The 23,147-nt window shown below is 48.4% G+C and overlaps 2 protein-coding genes across 4 annotated transcripts in view; one reads left to right on the top strand and one right to left on the bottom strand.

Moving 5' to 3' along the window:
• Positions 1–23,147, top strand: part of CLUAP1 (clusterin associated protein 1) — a 70,759-nt gene that overhangs the window by 25,861 nt on the left and 21,751 nt on the right. For 2 of the 3 annotated variants that reach the window (XM_032397715.1, XM_032397716.1), the window contains exons 1-6: positions 10,649–10,954; positions 13,599–13,710; positions 14,596–14,680; positions 15,740–15,919; positions 19,041–19,136; positions 21,586–21,669. In XM_032397715.1, coding sequence (XP_032253606.1) covers positions 10,933–10,954; positions 13,599–13,710; positions 14,596–14,680; positions 15,740–15,919; positions 19,041–19,136; positions 21,586–21,669 — 579 coding nt within the window. In that variant the 5' untranslated portion in view covers positions 10,649–10,932. Of the gene's footprint in view, positions 1–10,648; positions 10,955–13,598; positions 13,711–14,595; positions 14,681–15,739; positions 15,920–19,040; positions 19,137–21,585; positions 21,670–23,147 lie in introns of those variants that run through there. The other variant, XM_032397717.1, reaches the window with a different exon arrangement.
• On the bottom strand, positions 21–4,796 carry CUNH16orf90 (chromosome unknown C16orf90 homolog). The gene is made up of 3 exons (XM_032397696.1): positions 4,697–4,796; positions 3,813–4,238; positions 21–3,388 (listed from the first exon to the last, which is right to left on the bottom strand). The coding sequence occupies exons 1-3, from the start codon at positions 4,794–4,796 to the stop codon at positions 3,231–3,233; spliced, it is 684 nt and encodes a 227-aa protein (XP_032253587.1). The 3' UTR covers positions 21–3,230.

The following is a 23,147-nucleotide window of genomic DNA, read 5'->3' on the forward strand; positions in this document are numbered from 1 at the left end:
GACTCAGCCCTGGTGGCTGAGGGCAGCTCAGGAACTGCTTGTCCGCTGTCAAGTTCCAAGGATGGCTTCCAGCTGAAAGGGCCGATTGTTTTGTGTAATTCGCCAAAGAACGCAGTTGTGGGGAAGAGCTTCTAGAGCTGAGCAGCATGACCAGGCTCTGAGATCAGAAGGTCCTCAGCAGCCACCTGCTGTTTAGGGGTCTCTGCGCGGCTCTTGGCCTTAGCTGGGGCCCGGTCCTACACTGTCCTGGCTTAGAAAAGGTTCCACGGGGGACTCACCACCATTGTCAGGTAGGGACTCTGGGCCGCAGCATGGGAGCCTGAGGCGGTGCAGGTGTGTCCCAGCCCCTGGCTGGGCCAAGCCGGGGACCAGGTGTTCCACCAACCTCTCCTTGGAGCTTCTGGCCACTCTGGGGGGACGGGGTCATGTCTGTCACTCCATTGGACAGATGAGGAAAATTGGTTCAGGGACTGCGAGTTACCCCACAGCTGCTCAGCACGTGAATGATAGCCCAGGCCTGGACCCCTCCATAGCCCATGTGTGCCACTCCCTGAGGGTCGGGCATCATCCATACAGCCCTCCCTGGGGGATAGGGCCTGAGGCACCTGCAGAGCTGGGTGTGTGGGAGCCCCTGGGGTGGGGGTGGGAGGTGATACTCCTATAGGGAGCCCCGAGCAGCATCCTTGGTGCTGGTAAGTGACACTCAAGTTACTTACGCTGGAACATCTGTCTTCACTGTGCCAATGGGTCAGCTTCAGGAGTAAGTAGCTAAGTCCTTGGGGCTCTTGCCCAGTTGTGTGGCCGAGTATCAGCTTGCCCCTGAGGGGATGGGGGTTCTGATTGAGCCTTGCCCTGAACACAGCTGTGCCTTCCTGGCCTGGCCTCCCCACAGCGGGCTTCAAGGACACAGTGTCCCAAGGGCTGAAACTGACCCCTGGTGGCCTGGTGCAGGACCCTGCGGCTATTGAGAGGGTGGAGTGGGGGCGCCCCAGGGTGGCCAGTCACATTTCCACGAGTGTCTGCTTGTCTGGGATGTTCCTTCACATCAGCTCCCAGTCCCTGGAACACTAGGACTGTGGCTTCGCTCTCAGCCTCTGAGTGTTTTTCAAGAAAGTCTTGGGAGGTTAAGGGAGGAACTGTTGAGAGGTCAGCCTAGCGAGTTTTCTTTGGATCCAGCTTGTCTACTGCAGCAGATGTCTCTCCAGGGAAGAGCTGGGGCCGAGGGATCCGCTCCAAGAGGGCCCAGAGCTTGGCTGTGACTGTGGCTGTGGCTCCCTCCACGTGGCCTCCGCTGAACCGACTTGGTTTCCCATCATGTGGGACTGGCGTCCCCAGCGCACACATTGGAAGCTGCCAGGCGTCCTTCAGGCCAGAAGTGACACCATGTCACTCCTGCCACATTCTCTTGGTCAAGCAAGACCTTGAGCCATTCCCAGTTCAAGGTTGGGGAGGGGGACTATAGGAGCCAGAATACTGGGATGCACGCATTGGAGGCCACTACAGTGGCCACTGACCACAGCCTGGGTATCCCGAGATCTGGACTCTGGAGTAGTCTGCGCTCCCCTCTGAGCCTCACAGCTTCATCCAAAAGTGAGGGGATTGGGCCTCTATCTACTAGGACCACATACTGTGGCTTCTGGCAAGGTCTCGATTCTGCCCAGTGCCTGGGATGGCCTCCCTAGCTTCTGTCTTCATTCTACCTGGCCTTGGCCTTCTGGGGCAGTAGGTATTGTGGCAGAGGGAGGAGACACCCTTTTTGTCACCCCCCAGTGGCTCATCTGGTGGACCCGCTGAGTGGCTATGTCCCTGCCCCAGTCCCAGCTGGAGCATTCAACACCTGCTCTCATCAGTCCTCCTACTAGGGCTGCTCTCTGGATGCTGCAACTCAGGCTCCCACCACCCAAGGCCACAGCCACACTTGTAACAACCTGAAAACTACCCAGGGACCGAAGTCTCCAGAATCTGCTGTCCCAGGGACCTACAAAATGTCCAATTGTGAGACCAGGGTACAAGGGCAGGGAGGGGGCCCGAGGGATTATTCCCCTCCATCTGGAAGGAACCCAGCTGTCCAGGTGTCCATAGTGTCCTTGACTTCATCACATGTGATCTGCCAGGAGCCCCTGGTAGGGCCAGCTCCGCCCTAGCCTGACCTGGGCTGCCAGGACTAGAAGTCAGCCACACAGTGAGGGGCATTGAGACAAACCCAGATCGTTCCATCCTGTCCCCCCTGGGCTGAGGTCTAGTGATGTAGAGCAGGGGGCTTCAACCAGAGTGATTCTGCCACCCCCTCCCCCAGGGGACATTGGACACTGTTCAGAGACACTTGGTTGTCACACTGGGAGACATCCTACAATGCACAGGACAGCAGCCACAACAGAAAGATCCAGACCCAAATGTCAACAGAGTCGAGGTACAGAGAAGTCCAAGCTGAGTGTGCCTGGAGTCCAGGCCAGCTGGAAGAAGGGCTGTGTCCATCCTGTGTGGAGGGACAGGGCAGCCAGGGGTCCCCATGGGGCAGTGAACTCAACCAAGGACTGAGTGAGCGGTGGCATGGGGTTCAGGCCAACATTTCCACCCAGGTTGAGAGTTGCTCTCTTCCCTGGTACTCTCCCTACACCTGGCCTGCTTCGTTTGTCCTCTGCTGCCTCGGCCAGAATGCCATGCCTTGCATTTAGGTCCATTGAGACATCGTCTATCCAGGAAGACTTCCGGGAGTCCCACCCAGAGGAGGATGTTCACTCCTCAACCAACACTGGGAGCGCCTTGGATCCTCCCTGGCATCAACCTGGAACTTTGCTCTCAACACAGGTGGCAGGGGCTCTGAGAGGCGCTTTCTCTGCATTGACCTCACCATAGACAGACCCGGGGACAAGAAGGTGCAGGCCTTGGCTTTTATTGAAATTAGACCTGAGGGCTCCCCGGCCTCTTGGAGCCTAAATCTCCACTCAGCCTGGCCTCCCAGGTACAAGTGGCTGACCTGAGCTGGAGCAGGCTGCAAGGGCTTCTATTTTTTCTGTTCCTCCTGCAGGACTTTCTCCTCCCTCCCCCCCCTTGAGTGTTCTTCCTGAGGCTGGCCCAAGCTCTGGTGCTGGGCAGCTGCTGGGGTGTCTCAGTGTGGGGCGACTGCTGGTAGGGGCTGAGCCCTTCCTGTCTGGACCAGCCTCCTCCTCCTGAGCCATCCTTTTCCCTCCTGTCCCCAGCTGGGACAGCCAGGCTTGGCACTCAGATCCCTATGGTCTCTCCAGAGCCCCAGAGCGGGTTCTCTTGCACAAGGGACATGTGGACTCCTCTGAGGGCCCCCAGGACCTTTTGGGCCTGAGCCCCAAGACTTCGGAGGGACCAGGCTGGGAGGGGACACCCTTGGCTGGGTCCGCGCTGGAACTGGAAGCTGAGGAAAGTAGGGAGAAACAAGTCACTCGGAGGGACCCAAGTGGAGGCTGCCAGGCCATCCTATGAACCCACCCCCCTAACCCCCAGAACCTGGCATTCTTCAAAATAGGAAGGGAGGGGCAGTTCTCCTGAAAGAGAGCCCATGAGGGAGGGAGGAAAAGAAGGAAACAGATGGTTCAAGCTGGAAGGACCCTTGTCTAACGACCCCCTCATTTTATAAATGGGCACACTGAAGCTGGGGATGGCAGGGGTGATGGTGGGGAGCTGTCCAAGGTCCTTCATTGAGTGCAGAGCTGGGACAGGAACCCCGGAACACTGGGAGTGAAGAAGGGCCCATCTTGGTCCATCTGAGTCCCCAGCCAACCCTTCCCTGAGTTGTTCCCTCCTGTCCCCAGCCCTGCCTCACCTGGACAGGTGCTCACCTATATTTCCCAGGATGTCCCTGGGCACTGGAGCTTCCAGAAGGGCTGAGCGGTGGCTGTTACCTGGGCCCAGAGTCCCCTGTGGAAGGTCTAGGGGCCAGGCCATGCCCTCAGGCCGTGGGAGGCAGCCCCTGGCCATGAGCCGGCCCAACCAGTGGCTCTCACACTGGCCGGCAGCCTGCATGTGGCCCGGCAGGTAGAGAGCCAGGCCCCGGAGGTGGCGCAGACGGAAGTTCTTGGGCTTGCTTCCCTGGGCGCTGGGGCACTGCTGCTGCTGGGCCCCCAGCCCCCCCTCGTAGATGTTGGGTGGTGTGTCGGGGTGGCTGGGATGTCCTCGGGCCCAGCTCACTGCATCTGCAGAGGGGAGAGCAGGAGGGTGGCGGTTGGCAGGCTGCAGCAGCCAAGAAGGAAGAACACAGTCACATGCTCTAAGACCAGCTCGTGTGATGGGCTCCACCTGTGGCTTTCTGAGCCTTGGCCTACCTTTCCATCAAATGGGCTCAGTCCCCTGCCTCCTACCAACCCCCACCCAACATACTACTCCTCTTCCCTTTCCCAACCAACAGGAAGGTCTGAGAAGCCTGAGATCGTGACACAAAGATCTCTTTCAGGATTTCAAGCCCTTTCTACCACCTCTTTTTGCCCCCTACCCTAGAAAGAGCATTCCGGTGTCAGTATAGAAATTGCACAGTGGGTCCAGGATCACACAGTCCAGGGTCACACAGCCTAGACCAGTGGTCATTCCCCTCTCCCAAGCATGCACGTCCCTGAGGCCACTCTGGTGGCTTTGGGCCCAGGTCAGGATAGGAGGGCATTTCTCCTCCTGCCACTCCTCCTTGCAGCCCGGCACCTTCTCTTATGCGCAGCTCAGAGAACGCACAGACCAAGGCTTCCATGGAGGGCCAGCGTGGTGGGGGAGGAGCGGCTGGGCCTCCTGTGCAGCAGGGCTCTACTCTCCCCTGCCTGGGTCTGCAGGTCTCCCATGGCAACCAGCTCTGTGATGTCAAACGGAAGACTCCCAGCCTTCCTGGATCCCCAACTTTGGGAGGGGATGATGCCCAGGGCTGGGCAGCGGGGTAGAGGGCAAGGGAAGGGGATGGAACCCGAGGGGAGGTCCCTGATCCTCTGGCTTGGGACAGGCCACATGAAACAGACTCAGCTCTTGCAGGCTGGAAAGTCACTCCCTGGGTGACCTCTTGGGGTCTCAGTTTGCTCCTGCATGGGTGGGAAATGAGGCTTTAGGGACACAGACTTGTGAGATCTGAGCCAGTGCTTTGAGCCTGCTGAGAAGGTGGTTCTGGGTGGCTGAGCAAGTCATTTAATTTTTCTAAAATAGCATTGTCCATTGCCCTATAAGTAGATAATGGGGTATGATGTGGGTCGTACCAAGTATAAAGATGTGGAAGAACTGGAGCTCTCATGTACTGCTGAGGGGAATGTAAAGTGGTACCACTGCTTTGGGAGACAGTTTTTGCAAAAGTGAAACTTTCACCTCTCCTCATTCACAGATGGCAGGCTCTCATATAGGGAAAACATTAATTCACATGTAAAAACAAAACCTATTTGAGCTGATAAAAACCAGTAGAGATAAAAAGGTTCAGCTCATTAGATATAAGACATAAGATAAATACACAAAAATTAATTGTATTTTTATATACTAGCAGAGAATAAAAAAAAAATAAAACGAGTAAATTTAAGGAGGTACAAAACAACACTGAAAACTACAAAACTTACAGAAATAACTAAAATACTCCCCCCAAAAAAATCCTTGTTCATGGATTGAAGGCTTAACATTGTTAAGACAGCAACACTCCCCAAAATGATCTACAAATTCAATGCAATCCATATCAGAATCTCAATAGCCTTTTAGACAGAAACAGGAAAGCTGATCTTAAAATTCATGTGGAATTACAAGCCAAATAATCAAAAACAATCTTAGAAAAAGTTTGAAGACTCCTTTTCCCTGATTACACAACTTGCTATAATGCTACAATAACCAAAACAGTGTGGAAGGGGTATACGGCTAGACATCTCAACCAATGTAATAGAAAAGAGAGTCCAGAAATAGAGTCGTGCATCTTTGGTCAATTGATTTTCTACAAGGGTACCAAGACCATTAAATGGGGTAAAAATAGTCCCTTCAACAAGTGGTGCTGGGACAACTGGATAGCCACACGCAAAAGAATGAAGTCAGACCCCTACCTCACACTATATACAAACATTAACTCAAAATACAACAAAGGCCTAAATGTAGGAGCTAAAACTATAAAACTATTTAAAGAAAACATAGGGGTAAATCTTCATGACCCTGGATTTGGCAGTGGTTTCTTAGATATGGTAACAGAAGCACAAGCAACAAAAGAAAAAATAGATAAATTGGACCTCATCAAAATTGAAAATTTGTGTGCTGTGAAAGACACTATCAAGATGTGAAAAGACAGCCTACAGAATGGGAGAAAATATTTGTAAATTATATATCTGATAAGTACGGTGTCCAGAATATATAAAGGACACCTATAAACTCAACAAAAAGGCAACCCAATTTATTTATTTATTTATTTTAAAGATTTTATTTATTTGACACAGAGAGAGAGACAGCTAGAGAGGGAACACAAGCAGGGGGAGCGGGAGAGGGAGAAGCAGGCTCCTGGCCGAGCAGGGAGCCGGATGCGGGGCTCGATCCCAGGACCCTGGGATCATGACCTGAGCCAAGGCAGATGCTCAACGACTGAGCCACCAAGGCGCCCCTGCAGTGGGTTTTTGTATGCTAATGTGTGGAGATGGTCAATATGTAAGGTGAAAAAGAGCATGTTTACAGTACAACATGACAATATAATCCCACATTTGTAAATAACAGGAAAAATATTTTAAAACTTAAGCCTGCTGAGAAGGTGGCTTAAGTTTAAAACTTAAATATCTAAAGGGGAACAAGAAATACCATGGCTAGCATGTGGCTCTTGATCTCAGGATTGTGAGTTCCAGCACCACGCTGGGTGCAGAGATTACTTTAATTAATTAATTAATTAACTTTAAAAAATTAAAAACCAAGGGAGGAGGCTCTGACTCCCTTCCAAGTGCTTCATTTGTGCTCTGCCAACTATAGCGGATGCTGAGTACAGTTGATGAGGGAGCAGAAGGCAAGCTGAGGATAAAGCACAAGTTGACACCCCTCAAACCTACCCCCTTTCCCCAGGTGGGATACGTGTGACATTCCTCAGGCACCCCTGTCTGCCCTAAAGCTAAGGGAAGGAAAAAACAAATGGAGATTATAATCCTGCAAGACATGAGTCTCCCTCAATTTACAAATGTTTTAGTGATTTACAAGAAAAAAAGCATTCATATCAATAACCTGATATGCCTTGCTAGAGGGAAAAACAACCTTGACGATAGCCAGGCCTCCAGTATCTTGTAGGTCCTCTAAAGCATATTAAAGTCCTTTTGGACACCTCCCTTTTCCTTACTTCCCCCAACTCCCAAGTATATAATCAGTCACCCCTCACAACCTCAGTGCAGCAGCTCTTTCTGCCCACAGGTCCGTCCCATTCTTTAATAAAACCACCGTTTTGCACCAAAGACATCTAAAGAATTTTTTCTTGGTCGTGGGCTCTGAATCTCACCCCACCAACCTCACCTATATTCCAAAACTACATCACAGTACGGATCAGCGGACTGCTACCCTTTAGGGACAGTGTTCAGAGTTTGCCCTAACTTAAAGCAGAACTGGTGGGCTTTCCAGTGCCTATTGTGAGCACACAAGTCTGGAGCTAACCAGCACCTGGCCTACAGCCAGCCCAGAACTGGGCATCACAGCCAGCACGGAGCATGGGGGTGGGGTGCGAGGGCAGGAAACAGACTGCATGGCCTTTCCTCAAAGACCTTTCACCAAAGCGAGGCGACTTCATTCATTCAGCCAGTCAGGTATTAAACAAATACGTTCTGAGGACCTACGGAGTGCCAAATACTATTACTAATACTTGGGGAGAGTCCAGAGTAGGGCAGAATAGGTATCTGCTTTCATGGAGCTTGCCTGTCCAGACCAGAGACACAGAAGACAAGCAAACGAGCTGTTTCCAGATCACATTGTGAAGAAAATAAAACAGGGTAATGTGACAGGCAGGGGCTGGGAAGTATCTGCTTTGGTGTAGGCAGTCCAGAGGCCTCTTCACAAAGATCTGAAGAAGCTGGGAAGAGCACTGCAGACCAAGGGAACTGCGTGTGCAAAGGCCCGAGGCAGGAAAATGGTGGGCATGTTTAAGGGAAAGCAAGCCAGAGCAGATGGAGGGAAGGGAGTAAGAAAAACAGACACAGCTAAGGGGTTTGAGTTTTATTTGGACTGCAATGGGAAGCCATTGAATAGTTTTGATTTTTTAAGGCTTTTTTTGTTTTTAGTCATACTTATTGAGATACAATTTCAGATATGGTAAAATTGAGGGTTTTTTTAATGCCTAGTTCTATGTTTTGAGAAACACCTACCATCATGTAGTTAGCACCGTGGTCAAGTTATAGAACAGTTCCATCACCCCAAAAAATTCTTTTGCACCTAACTCCTCCTGGCAACCACTGATTTGTTTTTTGTCTTTCTATTCTCATCGTATCCAGATTGCCATATGAATGGAATCATACAGTACGTAGCCTTTGGAGTCTGGCTTCTTCCACATAGCATAACGCTTTGGCCTTTCATCATTGTTCTGTATATCAGCAGTTTGTTTCTTTTTTATTGCTGAGTGGTAATCCATTATATGGATATACCACAATTTCCTTATCCATTCATAAATTGAGAGCCACTTGAATGGTTTCAAGTTTTGGGAGATTATAAATAAAGCTGCTATTTGTGTACAGGCTTTTGTGTGAAACCGAGTTTTTGTTTCTCTTGGGCAAATACTTAGGAGTGGGATTGCTGAGCCATATGTAAAATGTATATTAAATTTTATAAAAAATTACCAGTTTTCAAAGGGGCTGCACTGTTTTACATTCTCACCAATGATGTACAAAAGTTCAAGTTGCTCCACATCCTTTCAAACCCTTGGCACTGTAAGGGTCTTTGTTGTTGTTTGTTGCTTTAACCATTTTAATAACTGCCTAGTGATACCTCATTGTGTTTAATATGCATTTCCCTACTGATGAATAATCTTGAGCATCTTTTCATTTGCTTATTACTTGCCATATATCTTCTTCTGTGAAGTATCTTTTAATTCTTTGTCTACTTTCTAATTGGATTGTTTTACTGAGTTTTGAGAGTTCATTATGTATTCTGGATACAAGTCTTCCTATCACATGTGTTTTGTGAATCCTTTCTTCTAGATGGTGGGCTATCTTTTCATTTTCTTAAAAGTGTCTCGAAGAACAGTTTTAAATTTTGTTGAAGTGCAATTTATAAAAAAAATTATTTTTTTATTAAGATTTTATTTATTTGAGGGGCGCCTTGGTGGCTCGGTTGGTTGAGTGACTGCCTTCTGCTCAGGTCATGATCCTGGAGTCCCAGCATGAGTCCCGCACCAGCCTCCCTGCTCAGCAGGGAGTCTGCTTCTTCCTCTGACCCTCTCCCCTCTTGTGCTCTCTCTCTCTCAAATAAATCTTTAAAGGGGTGCCTGGGTGGCTCAGTCGTTAAGCATCTGCCTTTGGCTCAGGTCATGGTCCTGGGGTCCTGGGGTCGATCCCCGCATGGGGCTCCCTGCTCCGCAGGAGGCCTGCTTCTCCCTCTCCCACTCCCCCTGCTTGTGTTCCCTCTCTTGCTGTGTCTGTCAAAGGAATAAATAAAATCTTTAAAAAAATAAATCTTTTAAAAAAAGATTTTATTTGATAGAGAGCAAGAGTGGGGAGGAGAGGGAGAAACAGACTCCCCCCCCCACCCGCCCACCCCCAGCTGAGTAGGAGCACAACGTGAGGCTCCATCCCAGGACCCTGCTATCATGACCTGAGACGAAGGCAGACGCCCTAAACACCCCCCGCCTTTTTTTTTTTTAAGGATCATACCTCTGGTGTATTTAGGAAATCTTGCTTAACATAGTCACAGAATATTTCTCCTAAGCTTTCTTCTAGAAAACTTCTACAGCTTTTTAAATTTTACATTTAGGAAAGGGCGGAGGTTCATTTATTTGCATATGGATTTCCAATTGTCCCAAAACCATTTGTTGAAAGACTTCTTTCTCCACTGAAGAGCGCTGCCACCCTTGTCACACTGACCAGGTGCGTGTGGCTCTAGCTCAGGATCTCTTTGAGGTCCCAGCGTTTTTGTGTGTGTCCCTTCGCCAAGGGAGGGGGGAGGGCGGCCGGCGGGTGGCAGTCCCTCCTCTGGGCCCGCCCTTCCGGGTCGCCACACTTCTTCCCCCTCCCCAGCCCTTCTCGGTCGCCAGCCTCCCACAGTGGCTGCGGGACAGGGAAGACTCCCAGGGCAGCACCCAGCTGAGCAGGCCACGTCTCGCGCGCAGCTCTCCCCGACGCCCCCCGCAGCCACGCCCTCGCCCCAAGAGCCTGGGTTGCCAAGACAATCGCCGGCGAACGAGGACCCGGGCCGGTTTCCGGCCTGTCGTGAAGCCCGAGCAAGCTGCGCATGCGCGGTCGCCGCCGGGCCGCCTCTCGCCGCCCCGCGGCCAGCCTGGGTCTTCTCTTCCCACGTCCCCGGCCTCGCCTCTTCATCCGTTTGCCGTTTCTCGAGGGTGTCGGTCGCCCGCGAAACCAGCGATTTTACCCATGCCAGGGAGAAATGTGCTTGGCACAGGACCCAGGAGGGAGACCCGGCTTCATGACATTATCGTACATTCTAGGGAGTTGAGGAAGAAATGAGAAGCAGTACGTAGAGCGCCTAGCACAGCGTCAGGCACATAGTAGGTGCTCACAATGTGTCCGCCTGGGCCAGATGTATGTTTGCAAAATGTGTGAAGAGGACCCAGATGCCTCGCAGCTCGCAGCCCCTCGCCGCGGTCAGCTTCCTTTGGCATCCTCTGGACAACCCCTGCGCCTCGCCCCTGCGCGTGCGCACACGCGCGCCCGGGCCGCTTCGCCTCCGGTCCTGTTTGGCCCACGCCGCGCGCCGTCGAGGGCTCCGTGCGTTGCCATAGAGACCCATGAGGGCTGAGGGGCGAGCGGCCCAGACACCGGGCTGCAGGGGACCAAGAGCACGATGTCTTTCCGCGACCTCCGCAGTAAGGCCGCCTTGCGCGCTGTCCCCTGCGGATCCGCGGCCCGAGTCCCCCCGCACGGGCCTGTGCCGCTCCGGGGCGTCCCTGGCCGCTGCCGCCCCCCAGGCCGAGCGCCCCCGCCCCTTGTCAGCACTCCGACCCGGCGGGAGGTGCTGTGTGTGCCCCTGGCCGCGTGTGGTTAGGCGGCTGAGGAGCCGAAGTGTTAATTTTGTCTAATTTTAGATGACTTGTATGGCCACATGGGGCTGCTTGCTACCGGGTTGGAAAACGCTGAGACCGCTTTTGAGTTGGGTTAGGTGAAAAGCTCAGAAAAACGAACAAAACCGAGGAGGGGACTAGTGAATGATAATTGCGGGTGGCATTTTTTGAGTTCTTAACGATCTGCTGGGGAGTTCCTGTTGTATGTGTGTGCATCATTTCATTGACTCCTCTGAACTACCGTGTGTTCTGTATTCAGAGAGCAGGAACCGGGCAGGGAGGTCAGGGAACTCGGCCCAAGGACACAGGCGGTGGGAGCTGGTGCGGGAGTTTGAATTTGGTTTATCTGACTTCCAAAGCCTCATCCTTCCTAAAGGGACTGTCGAGAAGGGAACCCAAGTGCCTTTGTTAGGAGAGTGGGGAGTGGAATGGGGATAAGCGAATTAGTTCCTACTCCTTTGGGGGCACCTGTTAACACACCAGGCGTTTTATATTCAGTATGTGATTTTCGTCCTCACGTGTACAGTGAGGTGGGTAGTGCGATCCTTACATGAAATACTTGGAGGCACAGAGAGGTCAAGTAGCTTACTTTAAGTCACGCAGCTAAAACTGAGTGGAAAGCACGGTTGGAGCCGTGGGACTGTGTGAGTCAAAATCCTTTGTTTTTTTATGAGCCGTCATTTTCTGAATCTGAAGCGGTTTGGCTAACTGGCTCCACCTGCACAGGTGTAGCAGGTGATTGTCAATTTGGTGTGATCTGGGGCGCCATCTCTACTGCCAGTTTTCTAACGAATTGCTGGACATTGCACCATTCACGATTACTCCTTTTAGTTAGTAATCGCTCTTTTTCTACCATGTAAATATAGGGGACACTATATAGTAGCACCATAGTGTGAAATATGCCCTCTGGGATTTGAGGGTTTGTGGCGACTGTGTGTTGTAGAGACAGGTTTCTCCTCCTTCGCAGGCCGAGGCCAGCATTCTGCTAGGGGACACTAAATGCAGTTGTGCTGAAAGGAAGGTGTAAGAAAGGGATTTCTGAACGTTTTGACCTTATATGAATGCCATACATTTGTGCAGTTTATGATAGGAATTGTAGTCAGATTGTCCCCGTTTTGCAGATTTAACAGAACTTTACTACTTAATGGGAAGAAGTACTGAGGCAATGCCTGGCTGTGTGGTGGGAAGAATTCTGTTTTATTGATCATCATTCTGTTCACATTTCCCAGAAAACAGTGACAAGGGCCCTCTGTGCCCTTGCTCTTTCCTTTGCTCGTACCTTCTGTTGCCTGGTGAGATCTAACCTAACCTCCGGTGCCCAGGTAGCTTTTTTGTGAATGTTGTTGAGATATTTTGAACCTTCAGGAAGAGCAAGGACAGGCATTACATACAGCCCAGAAGCGCACCAAACGTAGATCTTGGCATGTTGTGGAAACGCAAAAAACGTTTGTTGTGTTCATTTTCTCATTTTGCTTAAAGCGTAGTGACCACTACCTCTGGTTTAGTATTAGTATTGTGTCTTGTTCTGGTTTATAAAAAATCTAAATATTGCTGTATAGTTCAACCAGTCTCTTTAAGATTTCTTTAAATACAATGCAGTTGGGACACCTGCGTGGCTCAGTTGGTTAAGGTTTGCCTTTGGCTCTTGTCGTGATCCTAGGGTCCTGGGAATGAGCCCCGCATTGGGTTCCCTGCTCAGTGGGGGGGGGGGGTCTGCTTCTCCCTCTCCCTCTGCCCCTCACTCTCTGTCTCTCAAATAAATAAATAAAATCTTAAAAAAAAAGATTAACAAGCCAACTCCAGAATAACTCAGAGAGGTGAACTTCGCCCTACAACTATCACCCCTAAACATAACCACTGTTAACATTTAACATATGTATTTTTAAAATATTTATTTGAGAAAGATAAAGCACGCACGTGCACTTGTACATGAGCAGGGTGTCTGGGCAGAGAGAGGGAGAGAAGCAGACTCCCTGCTAAGTGTGGAGCCCATGCAGGGCTCGATCTCTTCACCCTGAGATCGTGACCTGAACCAAAATCAAGAGTCAGAAGCTTAACCGACTGAGCCACCCAGGCGCCCCAACATATTTTTTCTTTATGACATTTTATAAAACCAGGTATTTCTCATTTTGAGTGGTAAAGAGAAAGATATCCAAGAGAGAAATGACGTATCAAAGAGAGAAATTCTATTCACAGCCAATCCCTAAACCCTATTATAATGTACAGCTTCCACTTTTTCCTCGCATTGAACTTAAATGTTTTTCACGAAGCAGATTATGTATTTTAACTTTCATGTCCTTTTTACTTTCCCTCTTAAGAGACTTGATAAATAGTCCCTGAAACTGTCAATATGTTGGGAATAAAAAGGGAAATCAAGGAAAGTATCTAAGTAGATAAGTAGTTGCTCTTTGATGGGGAACTGACTGAACTGTATTTTACCTTTGGACAGATTTTACAGAGATGATGAGAGCCTTGGGATACCCTCGCCATATCTCTATGGAAAACTTCCGCACACCAAATTTTGGACTTGTGTCTGAAGTGCTGCTTTGGCTTGTGAAACGGTTAGAAATGTACTTTATTAAGATCTAAGAATGAGTGCTGTATTTTATTCAATAGCCACCTTTTGAAACTGGATATTGTGATGAAGCAAAGGGAAGAATTCAATAGATTTTGAGTTTGACAGACTTAGTTGTAACCTGTTAAAAATCCGTTGAGTATGAAGAGCGCTGTGGAGAGGAGATATACCAGGCCATGGTAAAAGGAGATATCTCAGTTGGAAGCTGACACTGGGCTCTTCATGCTCTCACTTTGATCAGGGAGTGACAGGGATCTGTCCACACACTCTAATGACTATACTGAAGTAGAAATCATTTAGATTCAGATTTCAATTCGTGTGAAAAACCTAATATGATTCAGGGTTGGCGAACTTTTTTGAGATCATAAATATTATAGGTGTTGCAGGCTACATAAGATCTTTGTTGCATATTCTTTCATGTGTTTTTTTTTTGTGATAATCCTTTAAAAAGGTAAAAACCCTTCTTCGCATGCAGTCTGTACAGAAAGAGACCACGGGCTGCAGTCCACTGACCCCTGGTGGGTCATCAGTAACTCGAAGAACTCCGATAACTCTGCTGCTTCTCAAGCTAACTAGTTAGCCCTGGGTCAAGGGCTGTCAGCCAGAGTAATAGTTCTATTTTAATTAAACTTTGAGGTCTGAGATTTAATTTTGTAAGCTGAGCCCCAAATTTGATTTTTGAAATCACTTAAATCTGTTCTTAGGTGAGGATTCACTCCCTTGGGTGCATTTTATGCTGCTTTTGAAGTCTCTCTTAATCTTACTACCTTAGCCGGGACTCAGAGAGCTTGCTGTTACAGATCCTCTCAGCTGCCTTTCTCTTTTGTGAACTTTGTACTTAATTAACTTGTCTTCTCTCTTTCTCTGAAAGGTATGAACCTCAGACTGACATCCCTTCCGATGTTGAGACTGAACAAGACCGAGTTTTCTTCATTAAGGCAATTGCCCAGTTCCTGGTTAGTTGACATTTATTTGCTGGAATTTTAATATTAAGTACATTACAGATGAGTCCCAGCTGGGGCTGTTTTCACAGTGTCTAAGCCCATCTGGTCACCAGGTTCCTGTGGAGGCATTTCGCCAGCACAGGTTTTTGGGTTTTTGTTTTTAATTCATTATTTTTTAAGAATTCTATTTAGTTGGGGCGCCTGGGTGGCTCAGTCGTTAAGCGTCTGCCTTCGGCTCGGGTTATGATCCCAGGGTCCTGGGATCGAGCCCCACATCGGGCTCCCTGCTCCGCGGGAAGCCTGCTTCTCCCTCTCTCCCTCCCCCTGCTTCTGTTCCCTCTCTCGCTGTGTCTCTCTCTGTCAAATAAATAAATAAAATCTTTAAAAAAAAAAAAAAAGGAATAGTTTAGAATACATAATATACATCATGGTTCAGAGTTTTTTCTTAATTAAGAAGCAGTGTAGAGTAAAATGACTTTTTATCCTGTCTGCCGTTGACCCAGTTCATCCCCATTTCCATTCTCCAGAGTTTTTTACACATAGATAAGCAAACACAGTATACATTCTGTCCCCTTCCTTTTGCACAAATGGTGGCGTACGGTACACCACTGCTTAGAATCTTGCTTTCTTCACTTGATGGTACGTTTTGGAGAACTTTCCAAATACATATCCAGTTTCCTCATTCTGTCTTATACCTGAGTAGTATTGCTTTCATGAGTATACCATGATTTATGTAATTTATATAGGTAGGCTTTAGATTGTAACTTTTGCTCTTTGAAACTATGCTGTAGTGAATAACCTATACGTATCACTTTGTGACCGTATCCCTAGGGTAAGTTCTTAGGATTGGAATTGCTGCGTCAAAGATGGGTGGATTTCTAATTTTATTGTCATTTACCAAATAGCTCTCCATCAAGATTGTGTAAGTTTAGACACCCACTTGCAGTGCTTGAGTCACTTGGAAGTTTGACTCAATACAATCAGGTTATTGCAAATTACTTACATGGGTTTCGATTTAGATTTTACATGGAAAGGGCCTTACACTATTTTTTTTTTTTGGTCTGAAAATAGGCCACCAAGGCACATATAAAACTCAATACTAAGAAGCTTTATCAGGCAGATGGGTATGCAGTGAAAGAGCTTTTGAAGATCACCTCTGTCCTTTATAACGCCATGAAGACCAAAGGGATGGAGGGCTCTAAGATAGGAGAGGAGGACATCAGCAAATTCAAGTTTGATCTTGGCTCAAAGGTAAGGACAATGAAAGGCTCCCAGTGTGGGACAGTATGTGTATTTCTTAAACTCTGAAATGGAACATGTCAGATACTCATGTCATTGCTTCTTTCCTTACTCCTTGACTGAGAGCAGTTTGTCAGTTCTGTGCTCATCAGCATTTGGATACAAAAAGAAGTCACAGTAAATTGATCCAACTACTTACAAAAGCCCACTATATGCCAGGCTCAGTTCAGATGCTGGGGATACAGACGTGAACAGCAAGGACAGAAATCCTCTGTTCCTATGGCTCAGTGGGGGAGTCAGACTAAACCACAAAGCAGAAGGAATGACAGGTCAGAGGTGATCAGGGTGTGGGGAATGGTAAAGCAGGGCTGGGGCAGGTATCTTCAGCAGGGAGATGGGATGGGTGACGTCTTCAGCAGAGATCCGAAGGAGCAAGCCGTGCAGTGGAAGGGGAAAGGTAATCCTTGATAAAAGTGTGCTTAGTGTGTTTGAGGAAACGGGGCATTGGAGGAGAGCGTGAGAACTCGGAGGGGGCGGTGACAGACCCCGCCCTGTGGTGCCTGCACAACCACTGTAAAGAGGTTGACTTTGAGGTGGAAAATCATTGTGTTTTGAGCAGAGAAGTACATGATTTGAAACTTCATATTAAAAGGATCCCTCTGGCTGCTGGGTTGAGATCAGACTGAAGGGGGGCGTGAGGGTGCAAGCAGACCTGTTAGAAAGCAAGAGATGACAGTGACTTTGAACAGAGTGGTTGGTGATGTCAGGAGCTCAGCTGAGATGGGAGTGAGCCGAGCTGCCACGCATCAGAGGACTTGATGAAAGCAGCAAGCCAAAAATGAAAGTTAAGTCTTTAATCACTTACTGTGATGGTTTGGTCAAGGGGTTAAAAGCAGAGGAAGCGTCACCTCTCCCTCCCGCCACGCTGTTCCTTTTTCTCCCAGGAGATGGCACACCCTTCAAGGGGTTGTCTCCCAAGGGAGCTCTGAACAAAAGCCTCCGACAGTTTTATGCACCCTGAGGTAGGGGAGGACTAGGAGTGGAAGAGTGTCCGCAGGTTTTCTCCCCAGCTCCCGCACAAGGAGGCCGCGGCAGAGGCGCTGAAGAGGACCTCAGCCCACCATGAAGAGACCTGGGAGTGAAGGCCCCCGGGCTAGAAATGCACATGATGAATGCGGGGGTCAGAGGCCCTGAGTCCTTGACTGCCAGTCCCTTCAGAGCCTGCAGTGTCTTGCTGACCCTGGGCTCAGGTCACCCCCATCAGGCCTGCCGGGGAAAGCCTTTGTGATCACCTGTGGTCAGGCCGGGGAAATCACACCTAGGTTTTTAATCAGGATCCAGATTCCTCAGTGGAAAGAAGTGGCCAGGAGTTAGAACCTAATTTGAATGTGGATCTTGTGGAGTTGGATGTGGGTTGAGAGAAAACGGACCATGCAAGGAAGATCCTACAGCCACACTGTCTACTAGAACTTTCTGTGATGATGGGTGTGTTCTCTATCCATGCCATACTGTGGCGGCCACTAGCCACATGTAGCTAGCACCACCGAATAATTTTATTTAAATTTTATTTAAATTAAAATAATTTATACTGTATGGTGACTAACGTAACATAATAAAATAAAATAAATTTAAATAATTTAACATTGAAATGGCCGCGTGTGGCAAGTCCACACTGTTTTAGCCATCATAGCTCTGAAGTTTTTGGTCTGAGCACCTGCAGGGGCGAAGTTGCCTTTACTGAAATGGAGGGGAGTGTGAGAGGAGCGGGCCTGGTGGGAAAGGTGGGGAGTTTGGGTTGGAACATGTTCAGTATGAGGTGTCCGGCCTCTGGTCGTAGCAGGTGTTACAGCCAGGAGCTTAGGAGGGAGTGTGAGTGGAGAAGAGTTTAGGGGACTGAACTCTGATGGCCTCCAGGGCTGGGAAGCGGGGGAGATGATGAGACTCCTGCAAAGGAAATGGGACGTTTGCTGCTATGAGGTGGTTTGGGGAGCGGGGAGCTGGAGCTGGAAGGAGCAGAACCCTGGAGGACTAAGGGAAGGGGAAGAAAGTCAGCAGCTGTGAATGCAGAGGGAGACGTGCTACTGGTGGTTTGGGAATAAAAGCAAGGTGGGAATTGGAGAGAGGAAGAGTGAACAGAGCAAGGAAATGTTTGGGTTCTCTGGAGAAGTTACCATATGTAAGGAAGTGGGGGTGACCTGCGCACCCTAAGGAAGAAGCTTGTGCTGCACGCTAGAGGCCGCTATCTTCGCAGCAGCCGCCACCCTTGGGGGAGCTGGGTACTGCCGTGGGGCTGTGTGCTGGTTAACTCACGGGAGCCTCAGCAGCCCTGCGCCGTGCCGTCCAGAGGCGGAGAGCCGGGGGGCGGCAGGGTTCTGCAGTAAGACATGTGTCTCTCAGGTTCCCCTCTGGTCGCCCTGCTATTGTCGGGGTCCCCTGGTGTGTCCTCGTCCAAACAGGAAGAATGTCACTTTCACCCTCCTATAGTTCCTGGTTAAAGATTACATTCGACTTGAGATTTGGATTTTCAGAGAGACCCAGATGTCCTGGGAGCACTCCTCCACAGGATGTAAATATGTGTCTTATGGAAAACGTGTTCAGTAGTCCGGTATCCTGATGGGAGGCAGGAATTGATATTAACAAAGTGTTTCTTTTTTTATTATTTTTTTAAGATATTATTTATTTGAGAGAGAGAGCGCCTGCACACGAGCAGTGGGGAGGGGCAGAGGGAGAGGGAGAAGCAGACTCCCCTCTGAGCAGGGAGCCCGACGAGAGACTTGATCCCAGGACACTGACATTGTGACCTGAGCTGAAGGCAGACGCTTGACCAACTGAGCCACCCAGGCGCCCCAAACTGGTTGTTTCTGAATGTCTATTAAAAACCTGTCACTGGGGGCGCCTGGGTGGCTCAGTCATTCAGCGTCTGCCTTCGGCTCAGGTCATGATCCCAGGGTCCTGGGATCGAGCCCCACATCGGGCTCCCTGCTCCGCGGGAAGCCTGCTTCTCCCTCTCCTGCTCCCCCTGCTTGTGTTCCCTCTCTCGCTGTGTCTCTCTGTCAAATAAATAAAATCTTTAAAAAAACAAAAACCAAAAAACCTGTCACTGAAGTTTCTGGTTTTGATATTTTCCCTCCAGATTGCAGATTTGAAAGCAGCCAGGCAGCTTGCTTCTGAAATCACCTCCAAAGGAGCATCTCTGTATGACCTGCTGGGCAAGGAGGTAGAGTTGAGGGTGAGCCATGTTCAGATACTTAAATACTTCCTCGGCTAAGCATTTTTCAAGGTGTTCTTTCCGATTCTGCTTTTTCCTGGCCTTCTCATTTCATCATACTGTATCTGATTAAATGAGATAATCTGCAGGGTAGTAATAGCATTAGCTGCTAGTCCTGCTTCTAGTGGCCCTGGTCTGTTCTTAATAGCTTTAACTTCTAGTTCAGGAATGGCAATTATGTAGCATGTTGCTGGAACTTTCCTCCTTGTGCCCATGGCAGACTTTCCTGGTCATGGTGTTTTTCCTGGGGAACTCAGCATTCCTGTCTATAAAATGCTCTTCTGAGCCCCTGGTTCCCAAACCTTCCTCCCACGTGGAATCCTGTGGGGACCTATAAAAACTACTGATACCTGGCTTCCATGCTGATGTCACTGGTTTGGAGTGGACCTGGGCATTGGAGTGATTCTAATGTGCAGCAGAGCTGGACAGCCCAACGAGGGCTGTCACTATTCCTCGGCTGAAGTTGGTGTCACTGTTAAAATTTATTTGCAATCCTTGTTCTAGCCAATGCCAACTAAGAAGAATGCTTCATCTACTCTGTTTACTGAGCTGTTTAATAAGAGTATGGCTGCTAAAACCCCTATAGAGCTCCTGTGGTCCTTTTAAATCACCTCATGTCTAGGTTGTCCCCCATACCAGTGAATCAGAATGTCTGGGGGTGAAAGGCAGGCATCCAGCCTTTTTTTTTCCCCCTAAGATTTATTTATTTGAGAGAGAGAGAGATGCGCAAGCAGGAGGGGCAGAGGGAGAGGGAGAGAGAATATCAAGCAGACTCCGTGCTGAGTGTAGAGCCCAATGTGAGGCTTGATTTCACAACCCTGCGATCATGACCTGAGCTAAAACCAAGAGTTGGTCGCTTAACCAACTGCACGCCCGAGGCACCCTCCAGGCGTCAAGCTTTTAAGGATCTCCAAGTGATTCTAATGTCCGGCAGAGTTTGGGACCCACTGGTTTAAGAAGAAATGGAGTATTGTTTAATTCTTACCTGTAAGGATTTATGGCATTTGAAGCATACATGCTCACCTCTAGTGTTTTTAAATTAAATGCATTTAATTCGTTTTATTGCAGTCAGGTATGTCGGCCATGACCTCTCTCTCACTGCCTGGCCTGTGTTCTGGCATCACTGCTGTAGTGTAATGGTATTTTTCCTCTGGCTTTTCATTTCTGCCCCAGGAGCAGACTGGAAGCAGGGGACTGGGGTGCCAGCTCACCATCATTGATATATTAACCTAGCGATCACCACCTGGTAAAGGGCAGTTGACAGAACAAAACTGCCACTCCTATCTAATAGCTAATTTAGATAACTAACAAGGGAGCTCCAGGATTTCTGTGTTTTCTCTTTATAGTGCAGTTTGTGCCCGTGTCTACACACCTGTCTAGCAGACCTGGAGACAGACCTATCAAGAGCTGGTTACTTGATAATTGCCACAGAGTGGCTTCATTGTGAGACTTCAACCAGGATTCCACTGGGGACTCTTGGCACCATCCTGTAATGAATTGAAAGAATCAGTGGCCGAAGTGTTGCCATGGGAGCCAACTACTCAAATTCTGTATACAGCTGTGATCTGAGGAAGATCCTCTATCCAGTATTGGTTTTTCATACACTCAACAAACATTTCTTGAGGACTAGCTCCAACCACAGACAGGCAAAGCACTGTGCTCTGTGTAGGTCATGATCCCTGCCCTCCATAGTTTTCTACCAGTGCTGAAATAAAGGAAGCCCAAGACAGTTTGGGAAAGTGCTGCAGGAACCTCATAACTGCATTGGTGTTGAAATCCCATGTCTCAGAAGTTCCTAGCACTGGTGTGATAGGCACAAATGCCTCCCTTGATTGGTTAATGGTTAATACTAGGGGCAGGGCCAAGGTGACTCCTCTCATTGGTTACAGTTGGCAGTGAAAGGCAACTTAGAGGAAATTAATCATAGGAAAGATGATAGGGGCTGGGAGGGGGTTCAGACAGCAGGTTGAGCTGCACTTGGTTTGGGGTTCACCTGAACGAATGTAGGTAAAGAAGCAAATTTGGGAGAAAAGATGACGGGGGTAAGCTCAGTTTTGCCCCTTATGTTGTGGGAATGTGGGGCCTGTAGCTGGGGAAGGCCCAGGGCACCGGAGGGAGGCCAGGTTGGTGGTAGGATTACCAACTGAGGCCTGGCTGGCTCAGTTGGTGGAGCATATGACTCTTGATCATGGGTTGTGAGTTCAGGCCCCACGTTGGGTGTAGAGAGTACTTAAAGAAAAAAAAGAAAGACGTTTGGAAGAGGGGCTGGAAGAAGTGGTTTTGCATCAGAGATCCACCCTGTAATGGAACTTTCGAGAACTAGTCTATAAGCCTTATCCAGATTTGGGGATTGGTTTTGAGAATATCTTTTCTGAAAGTACATGTAATTTCATTTCATTGTTTCTCATAGGAACTGAGAACAGAAGCAATTGCCAGACCTCTGGAAATAAATGAGACTGAAGAAGTGATGAGAATTGCAATAAAAGATATTTTGGTAAGATTTATTTGCTTTTATTTAATGTTTTTGTGCCTGGGACTTGAAAATACTGATTTATTCCCTGCCTTCTTAAGACAGAACAACCCTAGGCCTAGTGACAGAGAAGGTATATGAACGTGGGGAAATGGAAGATGCAGAAGACATTCTAGGATACCTAGGTTACTTACTTCTATTTTTTTCCCTTTGTTATAAATATGAACTACTTCTCCCTAAAAATTTGTCAGTTTTAATAATTTAATAATTTGCTTAAATTCTTCAATAATTTTCATAAGTAATGCTCTATTTAATGGACTCTTCACACTTTAACAACTTCCTCACTGCTGGGCATTTAAGTGATTTTCAGAGGTTTTTTTTGTTTTTGGGGTTTTTTTGGTGCTGAAACCTGGGCACAGAGATTTCTCTCTCTCTGTCAAGATTTATTTCAGAGAGAGCATATGAGCTGGGGGAGGGACAGAGGGAGAGGGACAGGGAGAGAGAATCTCAGGCAGACTCCTTGCTGAGAGCAGACCCTGATGCCGAGCTCGACCTGAGCTGAAACCAAGAGTCGGACACTTTAACCAACTGCGACACCCAGGTGCCCCTGGGCACAGAGATTTCTAACTAGTGCTGTGATGAACAGAATGCCATCCTTTATTGCTTACCCACAATCAATTATTTGCTCATCTCATCTGACACATTCATTTGGAGGGCAGTAGCGAGGGAGACTCCAGACTCACACTGCTTGCGTTTGAATCCCACTGTGTGATCTTAGGCAAGTTACTTAACCTCCCTGTGCCTCACTTTCCTCAACTGTAAAATGGGGAGAATGGCAGTGTCTGCCCCATAGGGTCCTTATGTACATTCATTATGCCAGTGCATGTTGTACATAGTCTCTGGCACATGGTAGGTATTCAGTCGTTATCAGGGATTCATTTTATTCAGTAGACACAGACAGGAGAGCCTTATGTAAAGTAGGAGTAGCATAAAACAAGGATTTGCTGAGAGTTGTAAATTCTAAGATGGATAGGTTTTTATAATATCCTTGTCATAAAACAGTACTACTCCCTGGGCGACCCAGCACCAGGGTTCAGCCTCAGCAGGTGAGGAGGGCAGGGCAGCTGAGATGGGAGGTCTGTTACATACAGGCAGACTGATCACGTAGGTAAATATGTTAAAGATAACGGAAGCGAAGTTTCTCACTGTTGGAAAAGAGAGTTGCAGATATGAAAAAGAAACTTAGAATGAACCCTGAAATTGGAGGTGATGGTTAAATGCATGGTTTTCATTGGATAGAGAGGTAGGTAGCTAGCTAGCTAGCTCTAGGAATACTTTTGCTATGCATGCATGTTTTCATACATGAGTGTATGTCATATATTTATGTACATGCGCATGCACACCCACATACACATTCATACATTTCCTGGCTCTGAGCACACCTAGCACCCAGATCTTGGCTTCTAAATGGCATTCTCCACTAAAAGGAACCAGGACTCTTG

Source organism: Phoca vitulina, unplaced genomic scaffold (genome assembly GCF_004348235.1).
Source record: "Phoca vitulina isolate PV1807 unplaced genomic scaffold, GSC_HSeal_1.0 scaffold102, whole genome shotgun sequence".
Lineage (NCBI taxonomy): Eukaryota > Metazoa > Chordata > Mammalia > Carnivora > Phocidae > Phoca > Phoca vitulina.